Source organism: Serinus canaria, chromosome 4A (assembly GCF_022539315.1).
Source record: "Serinus canaria isolate serCan28SL12 chromosome 4A, serCan2020, whole genome shotgun sequence".
NCBI lineage: Eukaryota > Metazoa > Chordata > Aves > Passeriformes > Fringillidae > Serinus > Serinus canaria.
The window spans coordinates 18525457-18547913 of NC_066318.1; the positions used below are offsets into that span (position 1 = coordinate 18525457).

Genomic DNA, 22457 nt, shown 5'->3' on the forward strand with positions numbered 1-22457 from the left:
AGACCAAACCTCTCCAAAGCATATGAAAATTAACAACAGAGTGACAAAATTAACACTAGCCCAGCTGACACCAGGACAGACCTTGAGCAGTGTCAGTGCTGGATGTGGTGTTCAGGCCAAGTGGAACAAAAATGAGATTCTGCTCATAGCACATGACCTTGGGGACTGCTAAACATCCAACGCTTCTTATCAGGAGATGCCAGAGGCTGTGTGTGGGTCCAACAGGCACATTTGGGAGGAGGATGTCAAAGAATGGTGCTAGTTTTATTGTTGCTTGATAAAACTGTCCTGAAGAGACATTACACACAGCAAAGCTTTGGGAGATCCCAGCTAAGCTGTATTTTGTGCATTTTTCTGGATCACATACACAGGGAGAGACCCTTTCCCCCTTCACTCATCCCTTACTTATTCAGCCCTTTTCCCTTCATTTGCTCCTCTTCCTCTCTCCCTTCCCCTCCTATTTCCCTCCTCCCCTTTTCTACCCCTCATTCACCCTTTCCCCCTCATTCACCCCCTTTCTGCCATAACTTACTTCGTTGCCTCTCATTCCCTTTTCCCCCTTTTAAACATTTTCCTCTCATTGATCTCCACTACCCTCATTCATCCCTCTTCCTCCTCACTCACCTCCCTCTCACCCCCACTCCTTCATTTTCCCCTCATTCATCGCCTTTTCCTCCTCTCACCCCTTTCCCCCTCACAAACCCCCTTTCCTCCCTCACCTGCTCCACTTCCCTCTAATTCCCTCTTTCCTTCCTCACCCATTCCATTCCCCTTTCCCCCTCACTTATCCCTTTCCCCCTTTTAACCCTTTTCCTGCCACTCCCCCCTTTCCCCCTCATTAATCCCCATTTTCCTCATCCATCCCTTCTCCTCTTCATTCACGTCCACATCCCCCTCACTCCACTCACCTCCTTCCCATCGTCATTCCCCTCTTTCCCCCACATCCATCCCCTTTTTCCCCTTCTCACTGCCACTCCACCTCACCTCCTTTCCCCGCCTTGCCCTGGCCCGCCCTTATCCCCTCACTCCCGTACCCCTCACCGGAGCTGCCCGCGCTCGCTCGCTCTCTCTCTCGCGGGGCCGTCCCCCGCCCGCCCGCCGCCGCCGCCGCCGCCTGAGGCGGCCCCGCGCAGGCGCAGCGCCCCCATCCCCCGTTCCCCACACAGGGGCGGGGGCGGCGCCTCCCGCCGTTCGCGGGCCGGGCTGAGCCGCGGGAGAAAGGCGGCACCGGCACCGACCGGGCGGGCGCCCGCCCTCCGACCGACTGCCATCCGCCCGTCCGGCCGTCTGTCCATCCATCCAGGTACCGTCCGAGGGGGGGTTGTGCCCGCCGCGCTCGGCTCTGCCGCGCTCGGTGCGGACTAGCCGCGCCCGTACCCCCCGCGGGGGTCGCATCCGCCCGTGCCGCACAGCGCGCACCCTCATCACGGCCATCGGAACCCGCTCAGAGCCCTCCTCAGACCCTCAGCCCGTCCCTTGCCTTACCCCCCGGCTCTCGGAGCTGCACGGAGCTGCCACAGCCCCCCGGCCATCACAACCCCCTCGGCCTCTCAGAGCCCTCTCACAGCGCTCATGGCCATCACAGTCCCCGCAGCCCCCTCACAGCTTCCCCTCTAGCTCTTGCAGCCCCACGGCCGTCATTGCCCCCCGGAACCCCCTACATAGTCCCATGGCCACCGGAGCCCCCCCCCCCCACAGCCCCCTCATAGCCTCCCTCTGGTTCTTAGAGTCCCCGAGAGCCTCCCCAGAGCCTGCATCCCCCGTAAACTCCATGGCCATCATTGCCCCTAAGACCACCCCCAAACCCCATGGCAGCCCCCCCCAGCCCCTCCACAGTCCCTTTGCTCGCCCTTCCAAGCCCCTGCAGCTCCCGGAGCCCTCCGAACCCCCTGGCCCTGGCAGCCCGCCGGGTGAGGGGACCGTTACCCTCGGTGAGACACCCGGATGTCTGCTCGGCAAACTCCGAATTATTGTCTCCGACCCGCTCACGGCTGCCGCCTTTTTGCCTTCTTCTAAACGTGTTTTATTTCTTCCCCCCGTTACACTATGAAATTAACTTTCACAGGTTTGTATCTCTTCCCCCGCATGTCTTTGCTGGTTTTTTTTTTTTGGGGGGTTTTTTTTTTTTTTTTTTTTTTTGGTGGTTTTTAGGCTTTGTAGTTGTGGGGCAAGACTCAAGGCTTTTCAGCTGCTCTTCCCCCTCAAAATGTCTTTTTTCCTCACGTGAGGTTTTTTTGCAGCTCCTCACCCTTGAAAGGGAACCGGTTTTTTGGGTGACCCATCTCCTTAATTGACTCCTTGAGCCACTGTTTTGCTTGGACAGTTGAACTCCTAAAAGGCTCCACTATTGCATCCTGAGTTGCTGAGCTTTGGGATATCTCTGGGAATCACACTGCTCCTTCCTTGGAGATCTCTTTGGAAATCACACCATGTAGTTACCCCAGGGGATCCTGTGGGTTTGGAGGAGTGGGAATCCATGTGAGGAGCTTTTTGAAGCTGGCACATGGGTGGGAATGGGATTGCTCGGTAACTACACAGTAAATTTCCTTTCTCCAAGGCAAAATGCCTTCAGCAGTGCTGCTTACAGGCACAGGTTTGGAATATGGGTGGAAAGTGTGCTCTCTTCCTCGCAGCTCTTCCTAAGGGCTGTTTGTATTTTTTTATTAAATCGAGTGGAAGTTGAAAATTTACATCTTGTAGATAGACGACCAAAATAATAATTAAAAAATCAGGCAAAAAATCCCCAACAACACAAAATGTATTTTAAAAGAAATGTACCCAGCTGTTGCTGTTACAAGTGCCTAAATAATAGAGATGCTGAGGTACCTATGGGGGTGTCTGTTTGTAACCTTGTGACGCTGAGTTTTTGTGGTTTCCTTTGCCCAATGGCACATACAAACAGATGACATTTTCAGGCAGCAGAGGGAGGGGGAAGAACATCCACAGCCACAGAAAGTCAGGGTTTGATTGCAGTTGTAACAAGTGCATCAGTTTTTAAACTTTGTGTTGACTCACTCCCTCTTCTCTCAGTCTGTTTGCCCTCCTTCTGCAAAACAGAGAGGATTTCTGACTTTTAACCCGGTTTACTGCTCCATGGACTGTTAATTTTTTCAGTCAATTTTCACTATTAGGGGGTTTCAGTGAAGAGTCAGTTTGGAAGTGAATGTGCCCAGTGAAACTGAGAACTCACATAAATCAGGTGGAGGGGAAAAGCAGCATTTGCTCATGTTGTAAAACTAGTGTGAAATGCACTTTATGGTTTTTTGGCTTAGTGGAGTGTGTAATCTTAAGTTGGAATTTTTTTTATTTTTTCCTGTTTGCACCCCTCTCTTTTCAATTTTAACAGGAAAATACACCAGTAAAATCATTAAGTTTATTTTGATGTACCACAGTAACTGCAGTTCCTGTTGTTACTTTGGCATAAGGTGATATAGAAAGTTTTCCAAGTTTTTTTTGCTTTTCCAGGATAAACCCGGTAATGAACAAAGGATGTTTTCACCATTTTCTTGACACTGTTGTTGTCTGACGTCAGCACCTTGTTAATGATGTTTCCTGACTTTGCACCATCGGTGCTTTTCTCAAGTATTTTGTTGGTAAACAGATGGAAACTAAACTATTGTGGGGGATTAAATCAGCTTCCTTCTATTAAACTCATTAATAGCAGAACAGGTGCACATCCTTGCAGTTCAGACAGAAGAATATGTGGGCTTTGCAATGTTCCGCCCTGATTCTTTTTGGATTTGGGTGAAATTCAGACACCTTCCACCCCAGTGTAATTAGCTGATGCTTAGAAAAGCCAGAATTTTCGGTGTCTAATTCCATTTGGCTAAAACTCTTGTGGCTCTTTGCTGTGTTTGGTGCCTTGCAGTGGGACTGGGTGTCCTGGAGGATGGTGGTGCCCGGGAATGCCCCGCTGATCCAGCAGGACCCTGCTCTGGAGCCGGCCCTGGGCAGAGACGCCCCCGAGCACTCGGCCATGGGCCCGGAGCCCCCCGAGGATGTGGACCCCGAGGTGCGGAAGCTGCGCGAGCTGGTCTGCAGGCTGGAGCTGGACAATCAGCATGCCAGGAGCAGGAGCAGCAGGACCCTGCTGGGGACAAACGTGCCTGGGGACATCCGTGCCAGGGTGGATAACCGTGAGCCTGGCCTCAACGGGATGGAGATCAACAACAGCATCAACGCCATCGCCGAGCAGCAGGAGCTGCAGCTGATGGCGGATCTGCACAGCCAGCTGAGCAAGATGAGGCAGGAGGAAGGCGAGAACAACTTCAGAAGAGCCCTGGATGCCCCAATGCAATACAGGTGCAACAGTGCCCCCGAGGAGGTGTCTCCCAATGGGGAGCAGAGCCACAGCAATGGCCAGTGTCCCTCACCTGTGGATACAAGTGACAGCGCCGAGATCCTGGGCAGCCTGCTCGTGGCAGGGATCCACACCCCAGCTGCAATCCATGAACAGAATCCCAGTGAAAAGGGTGCAGATCTAGAGGGGCTTCCGAGTCATGTGGATCTGGATGAAGTCAAAGTGTTAGAACTGGAAAATGGCCCTGAAGAGGAGGATTGCTGGTAGGTACCCCCAGGCCTGGCAGAGAGGGATGTGCTGTGGTCAGATGAGCAATTCCTTTAAAGCTATAAACTGATTTCTGTACAGGACTTGAATTTTTAGCAGCAAGAATGCAGTTCTCATTAGTGACTGTTCTTATTTTTATATCCATTGTGCCAGACCATTATGTTTTAAAAAATAAGTTTACCTGTTGGTGCTGTTTTTTCCCTCTTCCTTCCAGCCACTGCTGCAGCTTCCTTTCCCTCCAAGTTTATATATATATAGCACATGCAGATGAATGAATAATGGAGTTTTTAAACCTTATACACAACTGTCAAATACCATATTTTAATAACAATTTTGTCAATAAGAATCCATAGAGCATCTGGAATTTATGGCTTTTGCTAGGACCTGAAGAGACAAACCATTCCCAGCTCCTGGAGGCTGTTTCTTTCCAGTTAAGCACCTCTTTTGTTCAGGGACATGAACTGAACCAGATCAATGATGTAATCCTTAACTGACCCGACTCTCTGGGACTCTTCCCTCCACCACCAGCCTTGTTTAGAGCTTGTTTTATGAATCAGTAGATTAACAACCTTTGGAAGGACAAGGGAAATGTAAAATTTAAGGGTTATTCCAGCCTTGCTCCTGCAATAGCTGGGACTTGAGATTTTACCCGGAGTTGTTAATTTGTAGGACTTGGGAGGAAGAGCCTCAGGGCTCTGCAAATTGGGTTTCAAATTTGTGTAGCCAGATTAATAAGGACAGGGCTGCTGAACACAAACCAAACCTTCAGCTCCAAACATTCATTAGCTGTTAGAAGGGAAGGTAAAGTTTTTGTTAATGGAGTGGAGCTCAATGAGGTCATGGCATCAGCTCCAGCCTGAATTTGAGGTTACATTTAAAATGTGATTTTTTTTTTTTTCTTTGCAAGTGTGCTTTTAAAACCCAAAACTGGTTCTGAGTTGATCATTGGAACTCTTCAATGTACCTAAACAGCATTTTGAGCAGGTTTCTTATAACTATATACGGGAATATATATAACAGGTTGCATATGGAAGATGAGCTTATTTCCATGTTAATGAAAGCAGCCCGGTTTATATTCACATTTATAGAGCCTGTGACAAGGGAGAGTCTTCAAATTCTGTTGAGTCTCAGAGGCTGAGAATTACTCAGGCAGGGGATGCTGCCCAGTGAATCAGGGGAGATTCTGTGCTCAGGAGTTCTCTTCTTTGACCTTTCCTTCAGTTGGTGGCTGGTAAGGCCCTTCTTTCCCAGGTACCCTTTACTCTGCACCCTGTAGGATCCTTGTGGCTTTGTTTGCACTGTTTTCTTGTCAGATTTGGTTGGAACAGGTTAACTTGTGGCAAAGAGGCCCCTGAGGAGCGGGGTAAGGGTGGTGATCGAGACCACTTGTGCAAGTACTGTTTCCATAAATTACCTTTGTTTGTGCTACATCACTTCCATCTGTTCCCTTTTCCTCTTGTCAAACAAACCTGCTGAAACAGGAAGCTGTTTTTTGTGGTGGCTTCTTGTTCTGCAGCTCATTCTGAAAGAGGGGAATGAATCCTGTGTACAATCAATAGAGCCTGTGCTCACTGCCAAATATCCCAAACTGTCTCCATAAACACATCCCCCGTACAGCCCCTGCCGGTGTTTGTGCTTTCCCACAGCAAGAACCAGTAAACTGCTTGGAGGGGAGGGAGGGTTTTCTTAAAGCAAACAAAAAGAAAACCCAACAAATGTCCTTAATTCTCTGTGAATTTAGGATTAGCTCTAACAAGGTGGCTTTGCTGATGGGCGGAATTTAGTGCTGCCTGGATTGAGCAAATCCAAAGGGAATAGCTGAGTGTATTGTGTATTTGCAATCCTTTTTAAAATATTGTGCATCCTTCTTCCCTGGAAGGAGGATGGATTGTTCAGAGGGTTTCTTGCTGTTCTCTGCAGGTGCAGGTGGAGTCTCAGTCCCTTCTCTATTTTGAAATTATTCTCTTTATTCAGCTGGAAGTTGCAGAAGTGTCTGTGCAGCTTCCCTGGTTCAGCAGCTCTGAGGTTGTGTTTTGGAGTTGTGTTTGCAGTGACTGAGCTGTGTGAAACCCGAGGCAGAGCCCACTCCCAGCTGCTGTAACTCTGCCCTGGTCTGCCTGGCCTTGGCTGCTCCCTCAGCTCCCTTTCTCAAATAGCTGCTCAAAATTGTAAATATCCTGGAGACCAATCCTGTGGAGCTGGGCTCTGGCACCACTGAGGAGCTCAGTGATGCTCACCTTGGACTCGAGCACAGGGCAGCTCCTGAGCTGTTTTGGGAAGGCTTTTATCCAAATTCCCTCTTACCCAGGGAACAAACCAGGTCTGCTGCTGATAGCATTACACTGTTTGTGTTCCCCACTGTTTGTCATTCTGGGGTTTTTCCGTGGGGTTGGGAGAAGAAGGAATCCCTGGCACTCAGGTGAATCCCTGAGTTGCTGCTCTCATTCCCAAAAGTCTCTCTCTCTCAACTGAAACTGGGTCATACTGTCTTCTCCTCAGCGTTGTGTTGTCTGCTGCCTGAATCCGTGCTCAGCACAGCAAGTGGGGTGCCCTTGAATTGGTGTTTGCAGGGAGCAGGAGTGTGGTTTGCTCTCAGAAATGCCAGTGCAGGAGTTTCCTGGGTATGCAATTCTCAGCCTTTGCTCTGTGTCCAGTGACCACCTTCTACATTCGTGTTTGAGTCTTTAATTCAGTGCATTGGAGGAAATCATTGCTACTTGTACTATCGGAGATAGGGAGAGAAATTCTGAGGAAGTTCCAGCAAGTGAGGATATGATGCTGCACAAAATCCAGGAATTCTACCAGTGCAGCACCTTGTGCCTCCAGCCTGGGGGAGAAGGTTACTTACAGAGTGTCTCTGTGTAATCCATTTATACCCTTCACAAGCTGTGATGTGGCTTCCCTGGGATCTCTTGGTGACAGGGTGCTGCTGACAAGATCTACATGACTTAGAGACAGCGATTTGCAAGGTCCTGTTTTCTCAGACTGGTCATTTTATCAGGTGTTTTTACCCTTGTTGCATTAAATAATGCACGAGTGACTTCTCCAAACCTTTCCTGACTGGTTTGAGGCGAGTGTTACCTGCTTGTGCTGGGTGACATCTACCCTGCTGGGACAATCTCTGGGTACAGGAGCTGCTTCAGAGCCCAGTGCAGCTCTGTGGGAGTGTCCCCAGCCCCTCCCTGCGTGGCAGAGCTGAAAGGCAGAACCTGCCTGGTGGTGACATCGCGTGCAGAGCTCAGCCTGGGAGGGAGAACTGCTTCTGATGGCAGAGCCTGGCTTCCTGTGGCTGAGGCTGGAAGTGCTCCTGGCTGTGGCTCCTGTTCCTCACATTTCTGTGAAAGGAGGGGTGGGCAGGGAAATCCTCAGTGTCGGTGCCAGAGAGGTGGGGAGCAGGCTGGCCCTGCTGCTGCAGGAGTGCTGGGGTGTGTGTGTGTTCACAGCAGTGCTCTGAGCTGCACCCCAGCTGCCTTGTCATCACTGTATGGGCTGCTGGCTGGGTCAGGAGATCCATTTAATGTGAGCTTTGGAGCTGCTCTGACTTGGGGGCTTATTTTTGGTGTTTTGTTCAGCAGGATTAGTCCCTAAATAGACATGAGAAAGTGTCTTTGCAGTGCCATCTTTTCCTCTCTTTGCAATTTCTTAGGAATAAAGCTCAGTCCTCTCCTTGGGCTAACAGCAGAATAGTTTTGTGTGGAGTGTTCTCCACAGGATTTTTCCCATTTTTTCCTTTTATGTTTCTATCATTTCAGAACCTGGGTAATATTGTTTCACTGTGACTTTCTACTCCAGTCTTCTCTGTGTTAGGATTTCTGTTCAGCAGTAGTGTTTAGATTTGAGATTAGCACAGCATAAGCAGAGTACTAAATCTAAAAATCAGCTCTCTGAAGTCTGATATGTAAAGGAAAGAAAAATGGATGTATTACTTGTTTGAAATCCTTGCATTGGAGAGGAATTCAGCTGCCTTTTAGCAGGTGAATTAGCACCTTTGAAGGAGGTGAATTTAGCACCTTTGAAGGAGGTGTATCTCATACACCTGAATTGTTCTAAACCCTTTCAGCTGTTTGTTTCTCCTTCTCCTTGCTCTGTTGTGTGTAACTCAAAGGTCTGCAAATCAGTGCAGTGATTGCCATTTTTGGAGCTGCTGCAGACACTGGTGCCAAGTGCTTTGGAAGATGGATAATAACCCAAGCTGTGTCTTCAGAAATGGCCTTTGCTTTACGCTCAGTTTAATTTCCTAATGCGCTTGTTCTAGAGCCTTCTGCAGCCTGAATTCTGCTGTTACAATTTATAGATTTCTGCTGCAGATCCTCTGCATGAGTAGGATCTAAAATTCCTAGGATTTCACTCTTAGAGCTGCTCTGATCAGTTTTTCAGTGTGAGGATGCTTTTTCTCAGTGCATTGTGGAAGTTGAGAAAGCTGTTGTGTTTCCTGCATTCTTGGTGTTTGGGTTTTTTTTAAAGCAGGAATTTCAAAATCCAACAATAGTGGCCATTAACTCCTGTAAATCCTTCTGTGACATTGATTCCATAAGGGAAGTAGTATCTCTGGAATATTCCTTGGTTTTAGTGCTCTGGATTATGTTGGAATAAAGTGCAGAGTGTATCACAAATTTATTTGTGAATAGCTACAACTTAATGGAAGAAAAATCCTTGTGGCACTGGGTCCTTACCAGAGATGTTTGTCACAAGATACTCTGTTTTACAGGGTAAACACAAACATTAGTAAGCAGAAAGTAAAGATACTTTATTATTGAAGGGTTTCCTCTCAGAAGTTGAAGAAAATCTCATTTGTACTTAATAATTTATACAACAAACCCCCAATACATCAAACTGGGAATATTTGCCCAAATGTTTACTTTGTGCATTTTGTATGAGGCCTTGTAAGTATCTAAATAACCAATTTTCATTTGCAGTTTGACAAAAGAAAACATTCAGAGACATTTAGAGAGAACACCCAAACTGCTGAGCTGGAGGAACAAACTGCAGGGTGAGGCTTGGTCCTGAGCAGGGCTGTGTTCAGCTCTGCCTGACTCTGAGGTGGCTCCTGCTTTTCCAGTGCTTCTGGGATTCAGTTCACCTGGCAAATCAAGCAGCCTGCAGGCAGAAAGTACCAGAAAGAAAAAAATCTGAGTGTTTTTAAACAAAGCCAAGAGTTTTTAGCTTTTCACACCCCCCTTTTCCCAAGGTTTTAGCTCCCTGGATGTGAGGCTGGGTTAAGTCAGCCTCTGGTGGGTGACACTGGTCACTGGACTTTCCTGAGCCTAGGAAAAGGTGACTTCTGGCTCTTAATATGTCCAGAGAAATATTCACATTTACATATTTGAGGAGCTGGTGCTTTTAGTTTAGTGCTGTGCCAACACCTTTGGAGGAGTCAGGGTGCTGAGCCCTTCCCAAAGCTCCTACAGAAGGAAAACGGGAACCCTGGTGCTGTGAAATCAAACCAGAATTCCTTTGGTTTTAGTAAGTTGCCTGTCAGTGCTCTGAAGAATTGATCTGTGTTCACTTAATTGGGTTTGGGGAAATTGTGAGCGCTTCTCTTGCCAGTGGACTTGTCAGCAGAAAAAATCAAGAGTCCTCTGGCAGAGCCCAGAGGACTCCACAGCTTTGCTCCACATGGGAATGGCTTTGCCAAGCAAACAAGTGTTGCCATCCTCAGCTGGGATGCCCCTGGGTGAGGAGCAGGGGAGGAGCTGGGCTGAACAACTGCTGGAGCAGGGCAGGATTCTCTCCCTTAACCTGGAATGTGTGCAGAGCAGCCTGACCTGCCCTGAGGAGGCTGTTGGCCTCTTTTTTATGTGATGGTTTTACTGCTCCTTTTGTGGTCTGAGCTATACAGTAAATCCAGGGAGAGGGAGCACTTTGCTTCCTGAGTTTGATTGGATTTGAGTGCTTGTAATGCTCATTTATTCATGCAGAAATGCAGCAAGATTGGCTGGGGGTCTGCCCTGAGAGGTACCTTTGGAGAGTCAGGAATATTTGCATTCATTCCTCAGCATTTATTTTGTCAATAACAAATTAGCCTTTGGATGTTTTTATTTGCAATTGGGTTTGTGTTATCCTTGGTGGGAAGAGCTTTTGTGTGAGTTGTGACTAAAGAGGCTGAGTCCATTCCCTGAAAAAGATGGCTCTGGCCAGAGGCAGGGCTGGCAAGTCAGGAGTGGTGTGTCAAAAAATAGAGAATAATGTCCTTCTGCAAGTAACAGGCAGTATTTTGAGAGCTCTTGCATGCAGTGATCTCATAGCCCCAAAAACCGCCATGTCTGGGGAGTGTTGCTTTCTGCATTCCCTGTTATCCCTGCCTGGATCAGGGTAAGGGTTAGGGTCAGGACAGGAGCTAGGGCAGTAGGTCAGGCAGACCTGTACAATATTTTAAATATCCCAGCTGTTTATGTTCTGTCTTGGCCAGGTGTTGGTGTTACAGCCAGGACACTTGACAGCTGAGAGTCCCACAGTGTTTCTCTCTATTTTAAACCTAGGTTTTAGGAAGGAGTGGGATAATGACTGGCATTCCTGCTGATTTACAGCAGTTTTGTTGTGGAAATCAGTGTTCTATGGGTTGGATCTGAGCTGGCTGCGAGAGTGAGTAATTGGAGCAAAAAGGCTCTGTGTACCTTGCTGCAGGAGTGGCAAAAGCTGGGAGAGAAGGGAGGAGGCAACTGAAGCACAGCTCTTGAAATCTTAACTCCACCCTCAGGGTTACTTTATGCTTAAATACTGGATTTTGGCCTGAAGAAGGTGAAATCCTCTGGATACATCAGTGAAGCCAGCTTTGGGAACACCATAAATGCTCAGGTGTGGCTGTAGGTGATTTGCTGGTGACCAGGAGGGTTCTTTGTCACCTGGGTTCCTGAGGTGAAGGAGCACCAGGAGAGGGAGGTGCTGGTGGGAAAGCAGCAGTTGTGGGATTGTGTGAATGGGAGAGCTCCCAGCTGACCCTGGAGCTGCTGCTGGGGGTTTTCTGGTGCAGCTGAAGGCTGTGCCAGCAGCTCCTCAGAGCCTCAGGGGAGGGGAAACCTGAGAGCCAAACCTGATGTCCGCAAATCACAGTATCCCAGAAGGATTTGGGCTGGCTGGGACCTTGAAGACCATCAGGCTCCAGATCTAGGTTGAGGTCTCACTGCCCTCTGCACCAGGGTGTTCTCCAAGTGATCTGCAAGAATTGAAAACAGTTTTAATTTTGGAGGTACAGAGGACTGATTTTTCTTTCCCTTTGCAAGTTTTGAATGTGTTGCTGAACAGCAAAAACATTAAAAAATAGGGAACTGCTTTTTGCTTTTAAAGCTACAAATGTGGCATGTGTAAATAAAATACTTGAGTTGCTTCTATAGCAAAGGCTCTTCCAGCTTTGACCTTTCCTCAGAGGAATGTTCTGCTTTGGAAATCTGATGAAGATGTTGCTTTCCACCCAATCCCTTGTAAATAATCCAGGAGTTTAGGATGATTAAATCTGTCTGTCCACAAGGCTAATCCTGGGTGTCCATGCAAAGCACTGGAGGTGTCAGAGATGTGGCAGACACTTAGGCTGGAGGAGAATTTACCTGACATTGCAGGGAAGATAAAGCACAGCCACACTTCCTGCCTGTCTGGGAATGTCTGAATCCTCCAGCAAAAGGGTTTATCCCTGGAATCTGGGAATGCACCTTTGGCTGTCTCGGAGCTGCCAAGAGGACATATCCAGAGGGTTTTAAACAAAAACCACAACTCCTGGGAGGAGATGACCCTGCAGCTCAAGTTAGGAGCACCTCAAACCCTCACTGCCTCTGAGGGGGGTGTTTTGGAAGAGGGGAGTGAAGGGAGAGACAGGTGAGTATTCCAACAACTGTTGCAGCAGCCTAGGATTGTACCTTGCCTTGCAGAGCCTGTGGTTTTCTCTGTGAAGCCATGGATTTTCCTGTTGTGGCAGTACATTTTCTTTGTTATTTAAACCTGAATTTTTAAATTTGGGTAACTGTTTGTTCCTCATGGCTGCACTCTAGCAAATGGCACTTTGGTAGCTGTGTGCTTTGAATTAATGAGCATTTCTTCCCGTCTCCTTTGAATCCTTGCAAAGGCTCTATGTGTCTCCAAGGAAATCCATGGATGAGAAAACAGCCTCTCCTCTGAAGTGGTGCCGGCAGGTGCTGGATAACCCCAGCCCCGAGATTGAGGCTGCCTGCAGAACCCTCATCAACAGGCTGGACCAAGGTAGGGCAGCTGCAGCCTCTGCTGCTCTGGGCTCCCATGCAGACCTCATTCTAAGCAGGAAAATTGAGCTTCGTGTTGTCAGGCTCTTGAATTTTTAAGTTCTTTTCATATTTAAACATTTTTAAATGTAAAAAATGTGTAGAGGAAAAAATGTGCTGCTGGGGAGTGGAAAGGGAACCATGGCAAACTGTTCTTGCAGCTTCTTTCTGGAGAAGAACTCCTGGTGCTGTGTGTTCCTAGTGGTGATGATTCTTTCTCTGGATATCCTACTGGATATTCCTGCTGGATCTTCCAGCTGCTCTTACCTGGATGAAGAAATTGTCTGCTGCTCAAAGCTTACAACAATGAAATATTAAACTTGAAGGAATGGTGTCACTTGGAAACCAGGTTTTTCCTCCAGTTTATCATCCCTTGAAAGCACTTCCTGGTGGCTGTGGGTTGTGTTAATCCTGAGAGGACAACCCTGATTTCATCTGCCTGAAGTGAAAACCTGGAATGTTGTGTGCAGTGGGGATATCTCTGATCACAGGCAGTGTTCTGGGGCCTGGCTTTGGGACTTTGCTTTTCCACCTGGGCTTTCAGTGGTGGGAGTGTTCTCCCAACAGATGCAGGTCACAGGACAAAAATTAATTTATTCTGCTCCTACCTCTGTCCTGCATCACCTGCAGTGCACCTGGTGCATATCCTGCCTGTGTCAGTCCAAATGGCCCCCAGGTTTGTGTAAAATGGGCTGGACACTGAGGTCCTGGCAGCCTGGACTCTGAGGGGTTGGAAAGGAATCAGTTTTTACCGTCTCTAGATTCCCTCTCATGCAGCTCTCCTGGTCAGGACTTGCTGCAGCTCCAGGTTTATTGCAGACATGTATTGCAGTCTCCTCTGTCCAGGTGGACTCAGGAACCTTCAGACACAAAAGCTGTGTGTGGTGAGAATCAATGCTTGGAAGTTCAGGTATATCCCTGAGCTCTGGAATCCAGCCCCAGCTGGGTCCCCATGTTGGTGTCTGAGGGTTTGTCTCCATGGGAATGCAGAAATTCTGATTTCACTTTAACCAACAATTCAAGCCCTGTGGTTTGGAGTCTGAGGTCACTGCTTTGGGGGTTGGTCTGGGTTTTTTTAGTTTTCATTGTAACAGTCTTTGGCACTGCTTGAGATCTCAGGCAACTCTTGAGTTTAACCTTGGCATTCCTGATTGGAGATAACTGAATAGACTTTGAGAACAAACTTCATTTGCTTTCTTAAACCATCTGTGCTTAGAAATTTGAATTAAATCTCTTTGATTACCTCTTTTCCCTCTGAAATGTATCAGGCTTCAGTTGTACTTAGTCTGACCTGGTAATATTTGTGGGAGAAATAAAATGATGAATGAGAAATTAATATGATGAATCTTCATTTTATTCTGAGCTGATATTCTCACAGTAGGGAGAACTGAGTTCTGTGGGCAGTTCAGCAGCCCCTTGAGTATCTCCAGGTCATGGTGTGAGTAATTTCCTCACATTGCTGCTTCTTTCCACCTCCAGTAAGGATGGGGGCACTTGATTTTGCCACCTGCCTTATTTTGGTTTGTTTATGAACATGTGAGTGTGTGTGAGCTGAATGAGTTTAATTCAAAGAGTTGTTTTTTCTATTGAATTGGCATTGTTTCTGTGGTTTAACACTGTCTTGGTTCCATCACAAAAATTCAGAATAACACACTTGTTAACATAAAGTTCAGTGAGCTCTTGAAAATGAGGGGGTGTAGAGGTGGCAGATATTGATGGAAATAGTCATCCATCCAGCACTGGAACTTTGTGAAATGTATGGCTTCTTCAAAGCCAGGCTTGCCAGGAGTTCCTCTTGGAGTTCTTAAGAGGGGACAAAAGCAGTTAAAGGACACGGGTGGGGGCCTGGGCACTGCTGCATTCCCTGCAGCATGGCAGGGAGCACCAAGTACCTCTGCTGCAGAATTGAATCCTGTTCTTGATCTTGCTTTCTGTTTCCAAAATAATTTGCTAACCCTTGTGGCTTTTTTGTATTTTTCCTTCTAGCCAGTAGATGGAAAAACCTGTATTGCAGCCCCCTGGCAGCTCCCAGCGCACATAACCTGAATTCCGAGGCAGGCTCCTGTAGCAATGCACTAAACTCTCCTGGGCACCTCAAATCGACTAACAAAGCACTACTAACCTGTGGCAGCTCAGGTATGGCATGGCACTGCAGCACTGGGCTCTTTAAAATGCAAGGAGGGGTAGGGATTGGCACAGGGAAAAGTTCTCATGGCCACTCGAGGTGTTTTCCCCTTTTCATTTGCTCCCTTCCTCACCCAGGTTTCATTTGTGTGGGGGAAAACCTCCTTGCATTCTAAATGTCCTGTAGTTATTTCTTGGTTTGGGTTTCTCTACTTTCTCTCTCTATGTATATATTTTTATAAATTGTACTAATTTTAAGTGGCTTAAAATAGAAAACAGCTGTTGGGGCAAAAATATATTGCTCTTGAGTAATGTTGTAGACTGTAGATGGATCTTTATAGAGTCACTTAGATTCAGTTTTCTGGGGAAGGTTTCTCTTGGGAATATTGATTAATGCAGGGAACAAAAAGCTGCCAAAGTCTCCAGGGTAAAGCCTTCAATTGCCTGAGTTGGCAGCTAAAACAAAATACCAAAAGTTTTCCTTCAGCCTTAATTGTGTGTGGAGAAGATTCCCTACCTTAGAGGCAACTTAGCCACGACTCTTGTTACAGCCTGATAATGAAGCTCCTCCAAAATGCTGTGGCCTGTAGCCTCCCTGTGCCTGAGGAGCCAGGAACACCCTTCCAGGAGCTCCATTTGTTATCCTTGGTGCAGTTCCTGCTGTTCCCAGCACAAAGGCTTTGCCTTTTGGCTCTGTTATCAAAGGACTCGTCCTTTGTTTGTTTTGTGTGGAAATTGCTAAACCCTACTTTGCATGTTTCAAAATACAAAGCATGTTTAACAGTCTCTGCCTCCAAACTTGATGTTAAATGAACTTTTTTTCCCTCTGAAAAAAGAAGAAGGTTGCCTGTGGCTGTTTTCACAGGTGCAGGTTTGTTTTTCTGCTATAAATAAATAGGTCTGATTTTCTGCTATAAATAGAAATTAACACTTATCTCTGTTTTGCAAACAAAAGGATGCACTTAGGACTGAGGACTTTTGCCAGCTGAGCTCTGCAGGGAAACATTTCTAAGGCAATTTCTTGTTTTTCATATGAGGGTGGGGGGCAATCCAGGTGTCTGAGCACCTTTTTTACCCAGAAGCAGCTCCTGATGAATAAAACCAAAGTGTCTTTGGCTTCTGCAAATGTGCTGGGTGGAAGGGCAGGGCCAGGACAGGCTCTGTCCTTTCAGAGCATATGATGAGTTCACTTCATCTCAGGTGCCTCTTCCCTGTGCCTTGTGCAGGTGCCAAGACGAGTTTAAAGATTCCTGTCAACCTGACTGACCCAAATCTTATTTTATTTCCAAGAAAAAACAGCTTTTCTACCCTTCAAATGGAAAATGTTTAACTGATTTCCCTTGAAAACCAAACCAAAGCCTTTGACAAAGCCCAGATGTGGTTTCTGTTTGAAAACCATCATCAGCTCAGCTTTACTGATGGAAGAAGGAGCAGTTTTTTCCCCTCCTTGGCTATTTTTAACTAGACTTTAAATTTGAAATGCAACAGCCAAACTAAACAAAGTTGGATTGGAAGTTTTGCCTTTTAGAAAGCTGGTCTCAAGTCCAGCTGGATTTTTAATCAGTGTTGAAGGTGCTGTTAATTACAGCAGGAAACCTGTGCTTGTTCATTCCACCACATCCTATAGGTGCAAGGCCAGCTCAGGATGGATTTATTTCAACTCTTACAGACTTTTCCTGACACCAGGAGGAAAGAAATGGGATTTTATAGTGCAATATCTTGACTTGAAGTGTGTTTTTGGGCAGCATACACCCAGATGCACCTTTAAGGTACAGCCACACTTGTGTCACTGTGTTATTTCAGCATCCTGAAGCTCACAGTTTTCCTGCCATGTTCTGAGAGGATTTGAAGGCAGGACACCTCCTGAATACTCAGCAATGATGTTAAAATAAACCATTTGCCAGCAAAGCTGAGCAGCCCTTTCCAACTGTGATCAAATCCAGCCAGGCAGGAAAAAGCAGCAGGTTCCCAACATGATTTCTTCAACCAGCTTGGAAGAGAACTAACTGCTGACATGGAAAACACAGGTGTGAAGTTCAGGTGTAAAATGAATTTCTTACATGAGCACTGACCAAGCTGCTTCCTGCCAGTCAGCCTCACATTCCTTGTTTGAAAAGCACCTGAAAACTGCAGGTTAAAAACTGAGCATTGGAATTCCTAAGTTCTTATTTCTCGCAGCTGGACTTGAAGCTCCCAGCTGCACTGCTGAATTCCTGGCATAGATCCCTGCTGCTCCTGGTGGGCTTGTGAATGTCTGACTGGGTTTGTGTCCCTCTCCCCCAGGGTACCTGAGCATGCACTCGGCCCTGAGCTCCCAGTCCTCGGTGGACAGTGAGCTGAGCACCTCGGACGACTCCATCTCCATGGGCTACAAACTGCAGGACCTCACTGATGTCCAGGTCATGGCACGGCTGCAGGAAGAGAGTAAGTTTTGTTTGTTTGGTTTGGGTGGTGGGGTTTTTTGGGGGTTTTTATTTGGTTTGATTTTGTTGGGTTTTTTTTAAGTTGCTTATATATTGTCAGACAGGAAAACTTCAATAAAGGCATAAGCTAGTGAGAAGCTGTAAATAACCCAGGTGCCACCCAGGCAGGTGTGTTTTCATGGGAGGCAGACTTGAAATCTTTGTTTCCACCTTTGAAATGCTGGTGGGTGCAGAATGAATTAAACTAGAAGATTTAACCTCTAAATGAGACTCCCATAGCTGTAGATAAGACTCTTCTACCTTCTTAACCTGCTGGAGCTTGATGGCAATGTCCCCAATCTCAGGTGGGATTAGGGAGCACTGCAGGTCCCCTGAACGTTAACTGTGCTGTAATTAACCAGTACTGATGCAGGTGATGCTGTTCCTGCTGATGGATTCTGGGGAGGACAGGTGTTAACCTGACTCTCCTTCCAGTGTGAAACAAATCACTACCAAAGCATTGCTTTGGAATTTGGGGTGTGTTGTTGGAATTGGTGCTGCCCGTGTCCCCCGTGTCCCCAGGCCTGCGGCAGGACTGCGCCTCCAGCTCCGCCTCCGTGTCCCGCCGCAGCTCCAGCGCCTCTCTGCACTCGCTGCGCCGCGGCACCTACAGCGACCAGGAATTCGACACCTACAGCCTGGAGGACGAGGACGACTGCGACTGCTCACTGTCCTTGCGCAGCGCCCACCGCTACTCGCCGTCCCCGCTGAGCTCCCCGCGCTGCCAGTCGCCCTCCTCGGGCGTGGAGCTGGGCCGGGCCGCGGCCTCGCGACTGCGCACCCCGCGCAGGGCGGTGCAGAGCCCCATGCAGGAGCGCCTCAAGTACGCCAACAGCGAAGGTGAGGGCGATCCGAGCGGGACGGCACTTCTGGCACACACGGATCCCCTGCAGGGCTCCGGCCTGGGAGTGCTGCTGGGCAGGAAGGGAGCTGGCAGTCCTGGGCGTGGGTCAGCACGTGCCCAGGGGTCAAGGCCAAGAGACACGGGCGCTGGATCGAGAGTAGGATGGCCACAGGACCAGGTTAGGGAGTGCCCCCTCTGCTGGGCACACCTCGAGTGCTGTGTCCAGCTCTGAGTCCCTCACTACGAAAAGGACATTGAGAGGCTGGAGTTTGGCCAGAGAAGGGAATGGGGCTGGAACACCAGGAGTGGCTGAGGGAGCTGCAGTTGTTCAGTCTGGAGAAGAGCAGGCTCAGAGGAGACCTTACTGCTCTCTACAGCTCCTGATAGGAGGGTGCAGCTACGTGGGGGTTGGTCTCTTCTGCCATTTTCCAAGGAAAGGACAAGAGGAAGTGCCTGAAGTTGCACCAGGGAGGTCCAGGTTAGGTGTTAGAAACAATTGTTTCCCTACAGAAGTGGTCAGGCCTTGGAATGATTTGCCCCAGGAGGTGGTGGAGTCACCATTTCTGGATGTGGCACTTGGGGGTGTGGCTTAGGAATGATCATGGTGGTGCTGGGTTGATGGGATGGTCTTGAAGGTCTCTTCCAACCTCCTTATCCCATGATTTCAAAATCACTGCTGTTTACTGGAAGCTAAGGACTAGGTACAGACTGCTCTGCTTTGAAGTGCATGGGTTTCTCCAAAACTTTAGAGCAGCAGCAGGGGGCTGAGGCTGTGTTTGCTTTCAGAGGAGCTGAGGCACAGCATGCCCAACCTGGCACGCAGCAGCCTGCGCGCGCTCGAGGCCGTGCGGAGCAGCCGCAGCCTGGAGTCCGACCTGCAGGTGCCCAGCAGCCGCATCCCCAGGACTCAGCGGTCAGCAGGTCAGTGCCTCACCTCCCACATGGCTCCATTCCCTTCTCTCTTAAGCCAACCCTGAGGTACTCTTGTGTCCCTGCAGGTCTGACTCCCAGCAAGCTCAGGTATTCCTCGGGGGCTGCACAGTCCCCACTTACGGGGCGCCAGCCCAAGGCGGCCTCGGGAGCCAACTCCCTGCTGCCCGGCAGGCAGGTGGGGAAGCCCTGCAGCTACACGGCTCCTGTCCCCCCAGTCCGCAAACCACAGCTCCACACAGGCTCTCCCAGCAGCAGTTGCACTTCCAGAAGCACCACCATGGTCACTGTGGCCAAAGCCTCTGCCCTGAAAGCACGGCCGGGTGTGGGAGGGGTGGCCGTGCCCAAGGGAAAGGCACTGCCCCCATCCAGGAGGTGAGTGGGGCTGCAAACCTCTTTGGCGTTGTGGTAACTCCGTGCCATGAAGTTCACAGGTGAAAGCAGGGTATGGGGAGTGGTGTCCCAACACTTAGAGTTTTTGTTCTTATTGCTGGTTTTTTAACAGCTGTTAAGCTACAATTTATTATTGAGGGAAATTAAATTAATTGAGTTATTATGAAATGACTAATATCAAACTAATAAGCAACTAGTGCTTGTTGATACTTATTGTCCCATTGGAGCCTTACATTGAAATGTACCTACTTACTTTAAAAATACAAAAAAGGGAATTTTTAATCTTCTTATTTATATCAGTACTCTACATACCTCATTATTTTTCACATGTTCGGTTGTATTTGCATGGAAAAATATTTCTCTTGGACTCAGTCACAGGCTGAAGTCACAGCAGTGTAAATTTGGCAGATATCAGTGTTTAAGCATCCAGTAACAGCCACTGAATTTCTTAAAGTGCCTAATATTGGTGTTTGCGGATGCTCAGGGCATCACCCAGCACTTAACCATGGCAGGGGGATGTTGGTAACCCAAACCTCAAATCTGTGTCCACTACAGGGCTTTCCCTGGAGCTGTCCCTGACATGTTGTTTTGTCCCCCAGGTTCCTCCAGGCAGCACAGACCCCCCAGGCCCCCGAGGACGACTCCTGGAAGGATGGGTGCTACTGACAGCCCAGAACACCTCTGTGGAGCAGATCCCAGCTGGCTGGGCACGACCTCACTGGGAAAGGCCCTGAGCCCCTGTCCCTGCAGACTGCTGTACATATCCCTCATTCTGTGCTCTCCACACCTCCCACCTCCCTCTGCTCTGCCAGGAGCCGGGGCTGGGACACACATCTCCCACCCTTCACTGAACCCTGAGTCTTCCCAGGAAGACTGGAAAAGCCTTATTTCATCCACACCCCAGCTGCAGCCCTGGGGAAGGTCTGTCACCATCCCCTCCCAGGGATGCTGCAGAGCTGGGGGTGTCCTCTCAGTGCCAGAAGCAGCTCTGAGCTGGTGCTGTGGCAGAGCTCGTGGGGAGTAGAAATAGTGACATAGGTGTTAGATTTGAGACTTTTTAAACCCAACCTGATGTACTCTGATATTTGTCTGGAATTCAACTGGGTTTGGTTTGTTGGTTTTTTTTTTTTGGTTTTTTTTTTGGTTTTTTTTTTTTTTTTTTTATTTTGTTTTTTTTTTTTACTTCTGTATAGAATGTATTTCTGCTACTTTTTATTGTCTGGTCTAGAGCTGCAGCAGGTTTTTATAACTGTAGAACACTGAGCTGTTGTATCCAGGTGTCAGCACAGGTCACAAGGAGCAGTACACAATATTTGTGTGGGGTGTGAACAGGCAGGGACAGGGATGCCAGTTAAAAACTGCTGGGCACCAGCACCTTACCTCAGCTGAGTCAGCTCAACACCACTTAAGAGTAAATTTTTAAAAATCCCCTCACAGCTTTGTCTTGAAGTGTTGGAGATCTCAGCTGGTTCCCAACTGCCCTGACTTTTGTAGAAGTTTTCTACTGTCTCTTAAGGATTCTGTTCCAGTGTCTTTTTCCTCAGCAAGTGCTGGATGCTACAAATACAGTCTTAATTCAGGAAATGTGCACTGATAGCAATGTTCTCCCTGCCATCAATGTGACTTTGATAGTGTAGTTTAATAAAATGTTATGGTGCTGAAATAGATCTGCTTTATTCCAGCAGCGAGTTTTGTGCCACAAACGAGGCCTCTCCTGACAGAAAAGAGCTCTGCAAGGATTAACAGGGCTTCAGTAAAGTCTGGTAGGATGCAAGGAGTGAGATTTACCTTTAATTCCTCAGAGATCAGAAGGACAAGGCACTCAGTGTGTGCCATTTCTGAAACATCCACACGTGGCCTGAGCAGAACCAAAGGCAGGAAGCAGCACAGGGGAAGTTCCTGCCCCGCAGGGATCTCTTGTGATCCAGGAAAAGAGGAAGAGACAGTTGTGCCCCAGTGCTGTGAGGGGCCCAGGAGTCTTCCTGTGCCACCACCCAGCCCCTGCCAGGCCAGGGCTGGCACCAGCAGCACAGGGCAGAGAAGGGGCCCAGGAGGCTCAGCTAGAGCTGCTGCTCTGTCCCTGGCTGTCACTCCCACCCTGATAAAGTTCCATGGGGTGCCAGCAGTGCCCTGTTGAGGCTCTTCCCTCATCCAGAACATTCTATTCTGAGATGTCTCCCTGCTGGCACAGCTGGACCCTGTTCACACTGATCGTCCCAGGGCACAGAAGGTAAAAGAGCAGCAACATCTGATTTCTCTGTTACTGGAGGCTTCTCCTGTTGCCTTTTCTGTGTCCTGTGTTCCAGAGGGGATTTTCCAGGCACTGCCTTTCTCCACCCACCCGAGCCAAGCACTGCTGCTCTTCCATGGACATGTAACAGTAGGTGAAGAACAGAAACTCCTGAACAGTCAGATAGTAACTAGTTGAAGGCTGCATCTCAGGCAGGTGGGATTGTCTCCATGTTTTCCAGCTTGGCTGGCTGTGGAGATGCACACCTAGATGCAGTTCCAGGCAGAGCAGAGCAGCAGGAAAGTGCCGAGGTTGGATTTTACTGGGATTCCCAGGTGTTTCCAGTACAAACCTGATGCTGACAGGCACTTGGGAGAGGCTGTCCCACTTCAGGAGGGAACACAGCACAGCTCTGACAGAACCATCACACTCAGGAGCTGTTAATTTTATCCTTTCATTTTTCTGAGCTGTTCTTACACCCAAGTGATCTCATTTCAGCTCCCAATAAATATTCTCTATCATCCCAGGCCCTGGCTGATACCATTAAAATGTAGCTTTGTCTCAAACTGAGATAACAATCAACAACCCCCAACAACTTCTGTAAGTCCAAAAGGAAATCCAACTCCCTCATCCCCAAGCATGATCCTGCTTCCAAAACCTCCCCCTGCATCAGCACAGAGCA

At 48.3% G+C, this 22457-nt stretch overlaps 1 protein-coding gene across 2 annotated transcripts; it reads left to right on the top strand.

Annotated features, from left to right (window-relative positions):
• Positions 1-1163: 1163 nt before the first annotated feature.
• On the top strand, positions 1164-22406 carry LOC103816321 (SLAIN motif-containing protein-like). 2 transcript variants are annotated; one of them, XM_030229057.2, is made up of 9 exons: positions 1164-1303; positions 3869-4563; positions 12621-12754; positions 14779-14928; positions 17200-17340; positions 17901-18218; positions 19009-19143; positions 19221-19527; positions 20145-22406. In XM_030229057.2, the coding sequence occupies exons 2-9, from the start codon at positions 3890-3892 to the stop codon at positions 20209-20211; spliced, it is 1926 nt and encodes a 641-aa protein (XP_030084917.1). In that variant the 5' UTR covers positions 1164-1303; positions 3869-3889; the 3' UTR covers positions 20212-22406. The 2 variants fall into 2 exon arrangements, with proteins under 2 accessions (XP_030084917.1, XP_030084918.1); XM_030229058.2 differs by lacking the exon at positions 14779-14928.
• The last annotated feature ends 51 nt before the right edge of the window (positions 22407-22457 follow it).